This window comes from Dreissena polymorpha, chromosome 2, assembly GCF_020536995.1.
Source record: "Dreissena polymorpha isolate Duluth1 chromosome 2, UMN_Dpol_1.0, whole genome shotgun sequence".
In the NCBI taxonomy this organism is placed as follows: domain Eukaryota; kingdom Metazoa; phylum Mollusca; class Bivalvia; order Myida; family Dreissenidae; genus Dreissena; species Dreissena polymorpha.
In genome coordinates this window covers 41350682-41367768 of record NC_068356.1, presented here as the reverse complement: position 1 = coordinate 41367768, position 17087 = coordinate 41350682, and the positions used below count along the sequence as shown (strand labels likewise).

Genomic DNA, 17087 nt, shown 5'->3' with positions numbered 1-17087 from the left:
CGTCAAGACTTACCATACTCTTGGTGTAACATGGTCAAGACTTACCATACTCTTGGCGTCACATGGTCAAGACTTACCATACTCTTGGCGTCACATGGTCAAGACTTACCATACTCTTGGCGTTTCATGGCCAAAACTGACCGTACTCTTGGCGTCACATGGTCAAGACTATCCATACTCTTGGAGTTACATGGTCAAGACTTACCATACTCTTGGCGTCACATGGTCAAGACTGACAATACTCATGGTGTCACATGGTCAAAACTGAACATACTCCTGGCGTGACATGGTCAAGACTGACCATACTCTGGCGTCAAATTGACAAACTGATCATACACAAGGCGTCGGGTTTTCAAGACTTACCATACACAAGGCGTCACATGGTCAAAACTGACCATACTCTGTGCATCACATGGTCAAGACTGCCCATACACTAGGCGTCACATGGTCAAAACTGACCATACTCTGTGCATTGGATGGTCAAGACTGCCTATACACTAGGCGTCACATGGTCAAGACTGCCCATACACTAGGTGTTACATGGTCAAGACTGCCCATACACTAGGCGTCACATGGTCAAAACTGACCATACTCTGGGCGTCACATGGTCAAGACTGACCATACACTAAATTCTCACTGTAAAGACTACCATACACTAGGCGTCACATGGTCAAGACTGACCATACACTAGACATCAAATTATCAAGATTGACCATGCACTAGGCGTCACATGGTCACGACTAACCCTACATTGTTCGTCACATGGTCAAAGCTGACCAGACGTTGTGCATCACATGGTTAAGACTGACCATACTATGTGCATAACATGGTCAAAACTGACCATACTCTTGGTGTCACATGGTCACGACTGACCATACTCTGGGCGTCGCATGATAAAAAGCTGACAACTCGAGGCGTCACATGGACAAGACGGACACTATATTCTGGGCGTCGCATCATCTATTCTCTATGCATCACATTCCCATTCTCTATGCATCACATTCCCATTCTCTATGCATCACATGGTCAAAACTGAACATTCTCTGGACGTCACATGGTAAACACTGACTATACTTTGGGCCTCACGTGGTTAAAATGTACTTTATAATAGGAACATCTGAAATGTGAAGTGAAACTCCAGCTGCTGCAGCAGTATTGCATTCTTATTATACACAATTTCGTAGTCCTTTATTTATGTCAAGTTGCCAATTGCCAAAAAAGTACGGCACAATACGAAACAACATACACACATAGTAGAATAAAGCTGGCTTCACCGCCTTGGAACGGTCAATACAACGCACTATATAGGGGTTTAAACCGGTTGAAGAACGCTCAGCCTCACACGTGTTTAAACCACATTTAAAACATGGCTGAAGTGAGCGATCTACGTCCAAGATGGTCCTCACGTTTGTTTGTGGCTTTTTTTCTCAGAAAAATAGTGCATTCCATGCATGCTTTAAGAGGGAATTATAGGCTGTTCATACATACGCGTCTGGCAAAAGGTGTATTTCAGAAAAGCATTAACTTGTATGGTCATGCATCGCATGCAGTATATCTTTTTATAACATTGCATAAAAGTATGAACACCGTTTATATTTGATTTTGTTCCATAATGAAAACATAATTGATTTTTAGTTTTCTTTCTTAGGGTGTCTTAAGATGCTATTAATAAATAACACTATCAAATCAAATTAATATATTTATATATGAATACGTACAACAAAAGGTGTCGAAACCCAGCATGTTTACTTCAAGGCACTCTTAAGGCAATACATTTTTCATGGCCACATTTTAAATAAGTATCCACGACGTCATTTTGTGTGTATTTCACTTATCAGTAATTCTTATTCAATAATCTCATTGATAAAAATCGCATATGAATTTATACCACACATGCAGAATAGTTAAATATTAAATTAACACTTAAATGTACAGCTATCGATTGTTAACCCATTTATGCCCAGTGGACTCTCCCATCCTTCTAAATTGGATTAATTTATTTCCAAAATTAGGGATGTCTAGTATATTTATTTCTATATTGAGAATATTACTTACTACAATTCCTTTAAGCAAACAGCGTAGACCCAGATGAGACGCCGCATCATGCGGCGTCTCATCTGGGTCTACGCTGTTTGCAATGTCCTTTTTTCAGGACGCTAGGCATGAATGGGTTAAACACTATCCTAACTACACTAATCGTACAAAGTTTCTCAATTATTTTATTAAACCCCATGCATATATATGCACATATAATTAAATACACGTTAAAATGTTTATTTTTTATAATTTGTATACATGCAATAATCGGACGTATTGGTTGGTCTAAACATCGATCAACATAATTTATATTATAAGCTTAGATCATGAACAATTTAAGAGTACTGTAGGTACTATTTGAAAATAGCAAATACGTAATATTCTATTTAAAGCTAGGCTATATTAGCCTATATGACGATATGTACGAAAAGCGCATGCTCCGTTAACATGTTGAAACCTAGTCTTAACTTGTCGGTTTTGTATCTAGCTTACTATATAAACGCAGCGATTCGCTTATTTGCTATCAATATTGTAAGGGCGAAGCATCGAGATAACTGCAAGAAAACTTTTAGCGGTTCTTTTTCTGAGTTGTCTCCCTTTCAAAGAGGAAAAAGGTAATAAAAATATATCAACACAAGTTACTACATTACCTACATAACTTGATCATTAAGTAAAACTAACATTTTAATAATAGCTTTTATATTGCATACATTTTATAAATATATCGTACGTACTGTATAAACATGCAAACATTCATTCATACGCTTTCATTACATGTACAATTTCTTCTCAGATTCGTAACAGAATGGCGCTCCCAAACGGAAATATGGAGATCGTCTTCTCGTTTGACACGACCGGGAGCATGTCCAGTTGTCTGGCAGAAGTCAGGGGGCGCGTGTCTGACATGGTACAGCGCCTCCAAACGGACATTCCGGGCATCAAAGTCGGTCTGTTCGCGCACGGAGATTATTGCGACGCTCACACCTCGTACGTCACAAAGTTCGTGGACCTCACGAATGACCTGCCTAAACTGGTTGACTTCGCAAAGACCGTCGGCTCCACGGGCGGCGGAGACTCGGACGAGTGCTACGAGCTCGTGCTGCATGAGGTTCGAACCAAGCTCTCCTGGACGCCCGGCACACAGCGGGCTCTGGTCATGATTGGCGACTGTAACCCACACGAGCCATCCTACAAGCAGAACACATTGAAGCTTGACTGGAGGAAGGAGGCTGACGCCTTGGGGAAGATGGGAGTTCGAATATACGCTGTTCAGTGCGGCTCATATTCAACATCTGATAAGTTCTACTCGGATATTGCGCGCCGAACTGACGGCCAGCATCTAAAGCTTAGTGACTTTACAAATGTATTCGACATGTTGATGACCGTCTGCTACAGAGAGAAGGGAGACGATCTGTTCCATGCCTACGAGAAAGAAGTTAGAGAACGCGGTGCCATCCACAAAGATATGGACACTATGTTTGTTAATCTCCGAGATAAAGCACCGGCGTCGTGGACTGCATCCGGATCTTCAGTGAGTGCGCCGCCGAAACTCACTAAGAAAAATTCCAAACCTAAAGCAGTCAAGCTCACCAAAACGATCAAAGCAAAGAAACTTATATCGCCGAAACTCATCGGTAAAATCAGGCGGAGCGTGAAGACGCCGACTAAAAAGCCGCCAACCGCCGCTCTGAAAAAGTACCACGTCGCATTCATGCCTAGACTGCGTCGTGAAAATGTTCCGGAATGCAACTTTATGTTGAAAAATCTGAGCTGGTCTACGTGGCAACACGTCATTTCTCCAGATAAGAAAATCACCATCTCATGCAGCCGAAGCGGTCTGGGGTGCGGATACAGGACTCAGCAGATTTTCGGAGGAAAAACAAAAGTCCCAGCCATATACGAAGTAGCCGTTCAGATAAGACAACGGTCGCGAAAATATGTTGTATTCAGCAAGTTCAGCCGCCGTGGCTTCTCTGGTAAAGTCAGCTGGGAAAAACAGCTGATTGGAAAGAAAGACATCAAAGCACAGATCGACAAGGTGGTTCAAAAGAACTGCAATGTATTCGTTCGACGGGCCGACGTAAAAACGATTAAAACGCGTGACGAGATCGAGAATGCGCAGAAGAGATACGATTACGCCTGGCAGAGAATCCGCAATGGACGTAGCGGACACAGACACGTGACCAAGACAGACGTTGACATCTCCGAGCCCATGGAATCATGAAAACAGATTGCGTTTTTACAATTTAATGATGATTCAACATATTTAGTAGTAGTGAATCAATACCATTAATTGTATTAATAGCAGCTATCAGTACATTTTATGTCATATAATTATGTGTTCATATAAATCTATTCTTACTCGCTGATCTTTGTGTATATATACATGTTGTTATTGTTTACAGCTGTTGTTGTTAGTGCTTCTGATAAAAAAATGACTGTAAATATGTTTTGTGAACAAATGCCGAAATGAATTAACTTAACAATTTTTCTTTTGTTTTATGTTATCTCTCAAACCTTATATTAATTGTTAAAGTGTTTAGCAATTAATTTTAAGTTCAGTTTTCAGTCGAAACCAATAGTTTTTGAAGCCCATAAAACAGCAGTTGTCAAAGAGGACAATAATCTGCATCAGCATATATAGGACATTATAAACATGTGCAAACTAACTGTTTCACTTTCTTAATATCAGATACACGTCAATGCAAATAAATTCAACATCTTTTTAAGGCTTCTAAGAATTTCACGAAAGTACAACAATATATTATTGTTGTAAGGCAAACAGCTTCAAATGATAAAAAAGGCAATTGTAAACCAGTTATCCCAACAGAAAATTTGCATTTTATTGCAAGTAACTTGTACATAACTGTATAATAATTGTCAGTTTTAAACCGAAAAACTCCACATGCATTTTGGTTGGTAGTTTTAATACGTAGATATTAGTATTATATGATACGCGTCAAGTAAAAATGGGAATTATTTCATATGCGGCCAGCGCAGCTACAGAACACCATGCGCATCCCCGCAGTATGATCAGCAGCTTGCATGTCCTCTATAAATGGTTTTAAATATACATTCAACCTTCAGCTGCACCAGCAGGGCAGAGACATGTTTGCATCACGCGGCCCTTTATTTATCTCAAAAAACCAATTCCCAAACAATGAGACAAAAGATAGATCCATTAGACAAGACAAGCACGTACATAACAAACGCACAAACATTAACAACGCTGGAATAAGCGCCTTTAAACGGCCGATGTAGGTAGACCCCCATACCAAAAATTAGCCAAAAGCACAAAGCATAAAAAAAAAACTCTGGGAAACGGAAAATTTCGAAGTCCAAGTCCAATAACTTCGCCCCAAATCCCTAGACAGGAACGAAACTCACAACTCATCTGTAGGTAATTTAGGTAGGCTCACCTACCAAAAATCAGCTTCATATCTGAAAGCGTGGCGTGACAACGACGTCCGGAAAAAAGAAAATGTCAAAGTCCAAACCCCACAACTTCGCAAACAATCAATGTCCTAGTACAAAACTCACACTTCATCTGTAAGTCATGTAGATAACCTCACATACCAAAACCAGCTCAATATCTGAAAGCGTTGCGTAAAAACTCCGGAAAACTGTTGTTAACGAGAAAAGGTTCAACGCCAATTAATAACTTCGCAAAAGCAATGAACCAGAACGCAAATTACAATTCATCTTTAGGTCATGCGGGTAGACTCACATACCAAAAATGAGTTCAATAAAAGGCCTTATAGACTTGGCATTATATTTTTCTCCGTTCAGATCATCGTCAGAAAGACGCCGCACTAAGTTTGTAAACAACATTATTACAAAGCTTGGTGTGTGTGATTATAACACAAATTAGTACCAACAAATAATTTCAAACATTTGTTAATGAATTGAATCAAAACAGCAGTCAAGATTTCGTGGTCCAACATTTTTTAAATTTTAATCGTGTACTTTTGGTTTCTTTTGTATGGAAAGCCAAAGGGGACCCCCGCTAAAATACATATACTTATATAGTAAATATCGGGATTTTCATTTTTCGCGGAACTCTCACTTTCCGCGAAAAACCAAGGCCAGCATAGCCATAAAATACTACATACAAATCGAAATCTAAAAAGCGCGAAACTTTCATATATTTTCCGTCGGAACAATTCTCTTTCAACCCTGGAGAGAATGCGGGCTCAAATAATCGCGCGGAACCTAAATATTATCTACTCTGTACAAAAAGTAGTGTATAAAATCGCGCGGACCTTATCCACAAAGCGCGGAACACAAATATCTTCCGCGAAAATTAAGCATTGAATTACTGTACAAATCTCGGGTTGCTATGTAAATTGCGGGTTGCTAATGAAAAATCGCGCGGAAGATTCATTACTCCGCGCGATTTTCAATAGCATTGAATTACTGCACGAAATTCGGGTTGCTATGTGGTTACGCGATAAAATTTGATTGGTTCCGACACCTAGAAAGAACCTATCAAAACTCGCGTCTTATCCAGCATTCATGCAGTCATCATGATGACTGTTTCACATTAACACAAAAAATTTTAAGGGCGAAAGCGTGATCAATTTTGATGACATTAGCAATGAGGTTAGTATTTAACATACATGAATTTTAATGCAATTAAAACAGCTCAAGAGTATCGAGTGTTGTTTTCACGGTTTGTCTATATGCAAACGTCTCTGATTAAACATAAACACCCGCAAAAACACGTCATAATCATATGTCGGCAAATAATGAAATATATCTAGTGTTTGTGTGTAAGAAACATCTTCCCTTAAGCTCAGTTAGTAGAGAGCCAAGTTATTGTTATGGCAGTCGTATGCTCTAGTCCAGCGCCGTATACATCTTCAATTAAAAAGAAAAAGAACAAGGCTTTACAGGCAATTCATCCCAAAGGCAACTCGTACCTTGGTCAACTCGTACCCATTTTTAGCTCGGCGTTTTCGGAGAAAACCCGAGGTATTGTCATAGCCAGCTCGTCGTCCGCCGTAGGCGTCGTGCTAAAACCTTAGCATTGGCTCTAAAATCAAAGTGCTCCACCTACAACTTTGAAATTTCATATGTAGATGCACCTTGATGAGTTCTACACGCCACACCCATTTTTGGATCACTAGGTCAAAGTCACTGTGACCTCTAATATAAAACTTTAACATAGGCTCTAAAATCAAAGTGCTTCCACCTACAACTTTGAAACTTCATATGTAGATGCACCTTGATGAGTTCTACACGCCACACCCATTTTTGGGTCATTAGGTCAAAGGTCAAGGTCACTGTGACCTCTACTATAAAACTTTAACATTGGCTCTAAAATAAAGTGCTTCCACCTACAACTTTGAAACTTCATATGTAGATGCATGTTGATTTGTTCTACACGCCACACCCATTTTGGGGTCACTAGGTCAAGGTCATTGTGACCTCTAAAAAAATAAATCTGACAAGCACCTGTAGCAGAGCGTGGCATCCGTTATGCGGTGCTCTTGTTGTCAACTCGTTCTTCATTCAAACTATTCAACTTGTTTCATTTGTCTTATTTTGTCACAATTGTAAAATTCTTGAAAGACATCAACCACAAGTGTCAATTTTCATCAACACTTTCGCTGCTTATACATATCTGCAGCAGACAACTTGCGTGAGCAATGCTTAGATAATTTAAGTTGAAACATCAAGAGGAAAATAAAAATTGTTTGGGTAGGTACAAGTTGACTAAAAAACAGGTACGAGTTGACCACAATGGGTAGGTGTTTACCACGGAACAATTTGACCGGCATGCAGAACAAGATTATTGATTATTATATTTAACTGTCACACAAATCTGAAAGATAACACAATGTATTACAAACACAATGACTGTCAAGACATTCTAAACTCTTACAGTTAACATATAACAGGTGCACACATCTGATATACTGACCAAATTAAATAACTCAAGATTCACACCAGATACGACACAGTTTCAAAACTCGACATTTTGTCTGCATGCCACGCCAATTTAGTCCAAAAAATTTGATTTAACCAGTGAATTCTGAGCTATATATCTTAAAGCAGAATGCACATTATGTCTAAAAAGTGTTTTTCGGCTAATTTCTGGTATGAACTATCTTCACACATAGCATCTGGTAAACCTTCAGATAGCAATAGCAGAATGCTAATAATGAGTATAATGTTCTGTATTGTGGAAGAAATACATGTAGTAAAATAATATGATAGTATGAAACATGGTTTTTGTATTTTATAGCTGTAGCAGTGTTCCCAACTTGAACATCATCTTCTGTGTACATATCTGAGGCAGAGCCAGCTTGCCCATCTGACCTCTGTTGTGGACAACCGAGTAAGAGCCAGCTTGCATGTCATCTGTTGTGGACATCCGTGTTAGAGCCAGCTTGCACGTCCTCTATTGTGGACATCAGTGTTAGTGCTAGCTTTCATGTCATCTGTTGTGAACATCCGTGTAAGAGCCAGCTTGCACGTCATCTCTTTTGGACATCAGTGTTAGAGCCAGCTTACACATCCTCTGTTGTGGACATCCGTGTAAGTGCTAGCTTGCACGTAATCTGTTGTGGACATCTGTGTTAGAGCCAGCTTGCACGTCATATGTTTAGGACATCAGTCAGAGATAGCTTGCATGTTATATACTTGTGGACATTAGTCAGAGCCAGCAAGGACAATCTCTGTTGTGGATATCTGTCTTAGAGCTTGCACGTCATCGGTTGTTCACATCCTTGTAATAACCAGCTTGCACATCAACTGATGTGGAAATCTGAGTCAGAGCCAGCTTGCACATCATCCGTTGTGGACATCTCTTTATGATTCTACTCTTTGCTTAGATTGACACTGTGACTTTAGTGTAATATGTTACAACCTTAAGCTATTCCTATTGTTGAATAAAAATATTGTGTCATTAAAATATATTTTGTTGGATAATTTGTATGTTGAGTTGTATTGTTTGGTCATTGCAAAGTATCAAGTTATTTTAAGACAAGAAAAAGCTCATCTTTCATCATGTATTTATATTAAAATTCTTGAATGTTAGTGAAGGTACAGTTCATATAATTAAAAGCAATTTTAATATGATTGCTTGTGTTTTATTGCACAGTGAATACCATCTTGTCTTTATGCTGACATATAGAACGGAAAAATAGTAAACTGTCGTTTTTATATGCAATGGGATTGTATATGAAGACTTGCATGTTCAGATGAAAAAATTGCCATAATTTTTCTCTTTATATTTTATTCCTGCTAAATGGTTGATGCAATAAAGTTAAGTCTTTAATGACTTGTGTTTCTTGTAATATTATTTGTAAGCAAATTTGGCTGTAGTATTAGATGCATGCTGTACAAGATACTGTAGATCAACATTATATTGTATGAGTATGAATAGATAATTCAAGGTGCACAGCCATTAATTTTGCCCTCCACCATCTCCGATTTTGGTTAGACAGTTGCAAGTTACTTGCATTAGTATGAAGTCTTAAAATAACTTAAGTATAATTGCTGTTGTGTTATTATTAACCTTTTCCTGCTCTGAGGAAATTTTAAATTTTCTACATGCAAACATCATAAAACCAGAACAGCCTGCAAGTAACTCACAATCTGTTCAGGTTTTATGCTGTTTGCTGCTCATCAGTATCCATGGGTTGGAAACAAAGCCTTTAAAACTTTAATATAGTAAGAAAGGTCTTAAATTAAATTTATTCTCGAATGTGTCTTAGTGCGTTTTTGAGTGGTACAGGGTTAAATGTCTCATTTTGTTTTTGATTATCTTTGGTTTATTGAACATATATGAGCCTTGCTCTGTGAAATAGGGGTTTTATGCATGTGCGTTTAGTATCCTCCCTGATTAGCCTGTGCGGTCTGCCCAGGCTAATCTGGAGTGCACATGCATTAAACCCCTTTTTCACAGAGCGAGGCTCATATGTATTAGACAGTGCATTCAAATAATACAATTTAAATCTGAATATTTTATTTAGTTGCAATACTCAAAGACCTATCAATATTGATAGGTCTTTGCAATACTTTAAAGCTTACTATGTTTGCAGTTTTAGTGAAAACACAAACTTTTAATCAAAGAAGCATATAATGTGTATTACTCATTTAATCAACTTCCACTTTATTCCATACACGTGTTCGACTCTGTGACATTATGTTCTGTCAAAGCTTTTTATTGCAAATTTATTAAACATAAATTGGTAACCTTGGGTATCCAAAAGGAATCCAAATTTTACTAGCCATAGACTTTCCAAAATGCAATTGTTTCTGAGAAGTATTTTTCTCTAGAAGGTGGCAAAACTCCTAAGCAATTCCTTTTTGGGCTAATGGTAGGGCTTATGCGTGTAACACCCATTGACAAATTATTAAATATACATTGAAAGGTCATTGTTCACAAAACAGATCATGATATAACATGATGCAGCATTTTGTACTATATCAAATTAAATGTTGCTGAAAACAGTAGAATATTCAAATTATGGACATTTTATTCTGTTAATAATGCTATCTTTCTAACATTACAAATCAATAAAGCATGCTTAACAATAGCAGAACTCTTTTGACTTTTAATTATCTTTTCCAGTCTTTAAATCTTTACAAAATTCATTGTCCCACTAACACCATCTTAAAAACAGGTTATGGCTTCCAATTGTTAATCAACTATAAAGCATGAACAAAGGCACAAATATCGCAGTATCTTTTGCAAATGATACAAATGTCCATGGCCTCGATACTGAACAAAAAGCAAGATTTCTTGTCAGGCGGTAAGCTGAATCCTTGAGAACATTCGAAAAATGTCCATTTAATGCGCCACTGGGCCGTTCCTATTTAAATGGGCATCATGCACAGAACTTGGCCATCCAGGTCATATGTCCAAACATTTCAAGTAACTGTCACAGACTGCTTGAAGAACTAAACTGCTGATAAACAAGGACCTATGCTCAGATGTTGAAGCAGGACATGCACTGTGGGTTCCATCAACAGTCCAATCATTCTACATCATTCAGGAAATTCATAGGCAATGATCTTCAGCTCATGACGAGATTCTGGAAATCTGAAGTACTGCTCCATCATTGCTGACAAGACTCTACATGTTGAAATGACTGTGTAATGTTGAGTCCCTGAAATACAAAAGTAAAATTCATGCTAGAGTTTAGCCATATTAATTATGCTTGATTGCATTGAAAGCTTTATGCTTATTAAGACATTCTAGAGTCCGTTTTCTGGGAGTAATCAGTACTTTGTATATATGAAGATAAAGAGACCGCTAATAAACAGGGTTGAACCCAAAATGTTCCCATCACTAGGTGAACACCATATCCACTACGCCAGCCTGACAAAGTAAATGAAGTGAAGCTTCTAAGTTATGTCTCATTTGATTGTTAACAAGAGCACGCCCTGCAGGTTCAGACCTCTCATCTATTTTTTTTAAAGTTGAAGGGACCTATCTCAATACTTCAATCACAAAGGAGGGAGAGGTGGGGTGGAGAAGGGTGTATAGTGTGGTGGTGTGGTCATTTATTACACTATCTTCCAAAAATGAAAAAATGATAAAAATAAATATTTGTGTTTTTTAGCCATGTTTAAAAAAAATGGGCAGGGGGTATAGTGTGAGGGTGTGGTCATTTATTAGATGATCTTTCAAAATGAAAAAAAAGTACTTTTTTCTTTTTTTTGGGGGGGGCGTGGGGGATGGTTTGGGTGGAGTCTATTGTGGTATGTCAGATAAGAGTTGCTTTGTAACGCTTGTAAAGAAGTTATGGAAATTTTAGCAAAATTTAATAATTTCACCTTGAGAGTCATGGTCATTCAAAGGTCAAGGTAAAATTCAACTTGCCAGCTACAGTAACTTATGATAGCATGACAGTATTTGAAGTTTGAAAGCAATAGCCTTGATACTTGAGAAGTAAAGTAGATCAAAACACAAAATTTAACCATATATTCAAAGTTACTAAGTAAGAAAAGGACCATAATTCTGTCAAAATGACAACCAGAGTTATTCAACTTGTCCTGTACTGTCCCCTTATGATAATTTGCGAGTGTTCCCAGTATGAAAGCAATATCTATGATACTTTAGGAGTAAAGTGGACGAAAACACAAAACTTAACAAAATTTTCAATTTTCTAAGAATAAAAAGGGCACATAATACTTTCAAAATGCCAGTCAGAGTTACATAACTTTGTCTGCACAGTCCCTTTATGATAGTAAGTGTTGCAAGTATGAAAGCAATAGCTTTGATACTGTAGGAATAAAGTGGACCTAAACACAAAACTTAACCAAATTTTCAATTTTCTAAGTATAAGAAGGGCACATAATTCTGTCAAAATGCACGCCAGAGTTATCTAACTTTGCCTGCCCAGTCCCCTCATGGTAGTAAGTAAATAAGTTTTATACTTGATACTTTATGAGAAAAGTGGACCTAAACACAAAACTTAACCGGACGCCGACGCAGACGCCAAGATGATGACAATATCTCTTTTTTTTTCAAAAAAAAAGATGAGCTTATAAATAAAATGTAACATATTGCAAACTTGATTACACGATTTTTCATAAATACTCTTTCAGCTTTTTATTTATATATGAAGGCTAGGGTCACTTTCTGCGAGCCTTACAAAAAAACTAACTATATTTGCAATTGTCAAGACTCCTTCACATACAATTTACCTTTGCTTATTCCAATATCCTTTTGCCAACCAACATTGTGCGGTCACGTACCATACATGGTTCCACAGTTGTACAGAATTCCTACAAAATAAATGAAGTATACATTTACAATTCAAATTTCTTTTCAAAGAATGTGTAGGTAACTAAATTCCCTATACATTACTTTAATGTCATAAAATAAATTTCAAACAAGGGCTGTTTGTAAAACATGCATGCCGCCCATATGGATTGTCAATTGCTGTGGCAGCCATTGTGTGAATACGTTTTTTGGCACTGTGACCTTGACCTTTGACCTAGTGACCTGAAAGTCAATAGGGGTCATCTGCGAGTCATTATCTATGTACCTATGAAGTTTCATGATCCTAGGCATAAGTTCTTGAGTTATCATCCGGAAACCATTTTACTATTTTGGGTCACCGTGACCTTGACCTTCGACTTAGTGACCTCAAAATCAATAGGGGTCATCTGCGAGTCATGATCAATGTACCTATGAAGTTTCATGATCCTAGGCATAAGCGTTCTTGAGTTATCATCGGGAAACCATTTTACTATTTAGGGTCACTGTGACCTTGACCTTGTGACCTGAAAATCAATAGGGGTCATCTTCGAGTCATGATCAATGTACCTATGAAGTTTCATGATCCTAGGCAAAATCGTTCTTGGGTTATCATCCGGAAACCATCTGGTGGACAGACATATGGACATTCGGACCGACATGTGCAAAACAATAATCCTGCTCTTCTTCGGAGGGGGGCATAAATATTTAACAGATGTATTTAACAAAAATTAACTTGATTCATCAAATTAATCAGTATCGAATAATAGACCAGTTTCACAATATGAACACCGATACTATTTATAGATATCAATCATATCACCTGACGCGTTGAATTGCAGAACAAGGCTGAACGTGGAACTGCATTTTCTTTTGCTATGCAAATTGCGTTGAATATCAAGATTATAATGCGCACTTGACACTGGTTACAATTAAGTCAAACATATGAATACAGACAACCATCACATGTCATGCTGTGTTAAGTAAAAAAATTGATAAGTAATTCAAATATAAAAATTATAACACCTAAATAATGATTCAAGGACATAAGTTATGTACTATTAGTGTATATTAATGAATTATATTTAATCTTTATATATAACAATAGATGTGTTCATCAGAAACACAATGCCCACTACTGCGCCGCTTTTAATTCTACATATATTTTTTTAACCTTTGACCTTGAAGGACGACCTTGACCTTGAACTTCCACCACTCAAAATGTGCAGCTTCATGAGATACACATGCATGCCAAATATCAAGTTGCTATCTTCAATGTTGCAAAAGTAATGGCCAACGTTAATTTTTTTTCGGACAGACGGACAGACTGACATCCTGACTGACGGACAGTTCAACTGCTATATGCCACCCTTCCAGGGGCATACAATTTCCAGTTACCCATAAGCATCAGAGTAAATGTGGTCTGAAGACTAAACATCGATTATTGCACAAATCGAAGTCATAAATTAGCAGTATACAATACTAAGTATTGTAAGACTACAATTTTCAAAGGTAGGATGTGTACAATTTCATGAATTATAGAACGTGTAAGAGTTGAATCAAGCATCAGACAAAGTCCTATCAAATAGAAGAAAATGACACAAATGTTTAGCATTAAATTTTTGAAATATTAAAAATATATAGGTATAAAGCACTTTATAATTATGATAAAACTGGCTAATATGTATACAGTATTTAGTTTCTGACAATCTTTTTGGACAGATGACTTTCAATGTTGACAATATCTTTTATGTTCAGTAAAAGCAACAATTGAGTATTTGGCGTTAAATTATTCCAAGAAACAGCTACGCAATGCTACAACCATGAGACGCCATGGTCACATGGAGGTGTCATTAATTGTGTTAAATGACCAGATGACCAGATATCTACAAAATGTGGTTTATGACATCACGTTGTTATTTAGTATTTGTCTGCACAGTATCTGATCATAAAGAGGTTATGGGTTTGTGCTGAATACAGGGGAATTTAAACGCAAGATCTATCAATAAATAAAATAATTGATTAATCGCCCAAATAATGGGAAAACAAAGAGTGTCAGATAATCCAATAAGTTTAAGACTGTCAATTTACACACACTAAGAATTGAAAGCCATACTTGGAGTGTCAGAGTTTGTGCAAAAAAAAAGAATACAAACAAGAATACAAACAAGTACTTTAATCAAGAAAATGTATTTCATATATTGGCACTTAAAATGGAAAGTATATATTAAGTAATTAATGGCTATATCTGATGAAGTCAACTTGTGTTGGCAATATCATTAAGTAGATCTAGCTGAATGATCGAAAGCAGAGCGATATTGCGATGCACTATTAGAAATCTCTAAACGTTCAGCCTCATTCTGGAATTCTGCAATCATTTGACTACCTGCTATATTGGCTTATTGTGAAAAGGGTCTATTCACTTATAAATACTTTAAAGAAGTAGATTTTCCATCACTCTACAGCTGTTGGGCTTTCTTAAAGGTATTTGGGAGTAAAATAAATCTACTCCAAGTTTTTATCACAAAAAACTTCCAACAAGTGGAGAATTAGCCGCATTTAGTGGATGATTTAGAAACATGATTAATTTAAATTAGATCTACATGTAATAGCTATTGAAAAGTTAAGTTATCCAGTTATTCTTGCTGCAATGTGGATAAGAATAATACAAACCAATAGCTGACAAACCTGATATCAGTGATATGTTGACCTTTGAAGTCGAAATTGAGACCTGAAATCTGTCTGTATAGAGAGGCACAATTTGTTTGGCATATCTTCAACCATTACTGGCAACACACACCTACAAAATTTATATATAAATTATATTAAAACATAAATTTATTAATAATTTTATTTATTAATTTATGACGAAATGTTTAAATCTAGGTCAGCTATAACGAAACTAAAAACGGATTAAAAACAATACCTTATTTTAATTAATAGGTTGAAAACAAAAATAAATGTATTAATATATTGACGTTCAACTGAATACAAGACACAAGTACATTACATTACAATAAGTTATTATTTCAGTCGCATTCGGAGAAAACTGGGCTTAGTGCATGTGCGTAAAGTGTCATCCCAGATTAGCGTAAGCCTGTGCAGTCCGCACAGGCTAATCAGGGACGACACTTTCCGCATAAACTTCATTTTCGGTAAGGAGGGACTTCCTTGAAATTAAAAATACCATAAAAGCGGAAAGTATAATCCCTGATTAGCATGTGCGGACTGCACAGGCTAATCTGCGATGACACTTTACGCACATGCATTAAGCCCAGTTTTCTCAGAACGCGGCTCATTTAATTAACAATTGTCAACATTAAGCATATTATCGGATAGTTGTACACAATATTAAAAAAGTACAAATACAAACCTGGTAATACATGTAAATGATCGTATGCAATACAGTTATTGATCCCAATCTGATCTATTTCCGAATTATCTGCGAATCCATCGAGTAGAAACAATAACCATGCAATTCGCTCCGCCATCTTGAAACGTTATACTTACTGAACGCACTGATTGTGTTGCATTTGTTACAAAGTATCTGATTGGTTATTTCTAAGTATCGGATCCAATCAAATTTTTCGGGTAACTAGGGATTCTAACACCTAACAACCCGAGATTTGTACAGTAATTCAATGCTTAATTTTCGCGGACGATATTTGTGTTCCGCGCTTTTTGGATCTGGTATTTACTGGATTTTCTCTCTTTAATAGACTTCTTAAAATAGCATTCTACAATCTCCGCGCGATTTTAAACACTACTATTTGTACAGAGTAGATAAATAACGTTCCGCGCGATTAATTGAGCCCGCTTTTTCTACAGGGTTGAAAAATAATTGCTCCGACGGAAAATATATGAAAGTTCCGCGCTTTTTAGATTTCGATTTGTATGTAGTGTTTTATGGCCATGCTGGCATTGGTTTTTCGCGGAAAGTGAAAGTTCCGCGAAAAATGACAATCCCGATATTTGCTATATAAGTTTATGTTTTTTAGCGGGGGTCCCCTTTGGCTTTCCATACTTTTGTAAGCTGTATTAAAGCGATAAAAAGTGTGGTATTTATTCAAACCATGTCAATTAATGTACGAAGATGTGCACTTTAGTCGGCTGAATTAATCTTTTTTGTTAAAGATGACTTGTGGGCTGTGCTGTTCTCCAAAAATAAATGCGTTGACAGTCACATGTTTATTATTTATATTTTATGTAGATCATATTTCATATATGTTGTACGATTTTTCGGTTTTATAGAATAGAATTATAAAGAAAAACACAATCGGCTGCTGCATTGGATTCAATAAATTATTGTGTGAACTGTTTTATTTTGAAG

General features: G+C 36.9%; 1 protein-coding gene and 2 long non-coding RNA genes across 3 annotated transcripts; 2 read left to right on the top strand and 1 right to left on the bottom strand.

Moving 5' to 3' along the window:
- The first annotated feature begins 2570 nt into the window (after positions 1–2570).
- LOC127866744 (uncharacterized) lies at positions 2571–4525 on the top strand. Its single transcript, XM_052407519.1, has 2 exons — positions 2571–2651; positions 2831–4525. The coding sequence occupies exon 2, from the start codon at positions 2843–2845 to the stop codon at positions 4259–4261; it is 1419 nt and encodes a 472-aa protein (XP_052263479.1). The 5' UTR covers positions 2571–2651; positions 2831–2842; the 3' UTR covers positions 4262–4525.
- A 1625-nt stretch (positions 4526–6150) lies between these two features.
- On the top strand, positions 6151–9322 carry LOC127866763 (uncharacterized). Its single transcript, XR_008043093.1, has 2 exons — positions 6151–6639; positions 8288–9322. It is a non-coding gene; the product is annotated as an uncharacterized LOC127866763 (long non-coding RNA).
- A 1186-nt stretch (positions 9323–10508) lies between these two features.
- LOC127866760 (uncharacterized) lies at positions 10509–16747 on the bottom strand. The gene is made up of 4 exons (XR_008043089.1): positions 16131–16747; positions 15446–15557; positions 12703–12783; positions 10509–11159 (listed from the first exon to the last, which is right to left on the bottom strand). It is a non-coding gene; the product is annotated as an uncharacterized LOC127866760 (long non-coding RNA).
- Between the last annotated feature and the right edge of the window lie 340 nt (positions 16748–17087).

Coding starts and splice junctions, on each gene's coding strand:
- LOC127866744 (XM_052407519.1), top strand. CDS start 2,843: ATGGCGCTCCCAAACGGAAATATGGAGATCGTCTTCTCGTTTGACACG.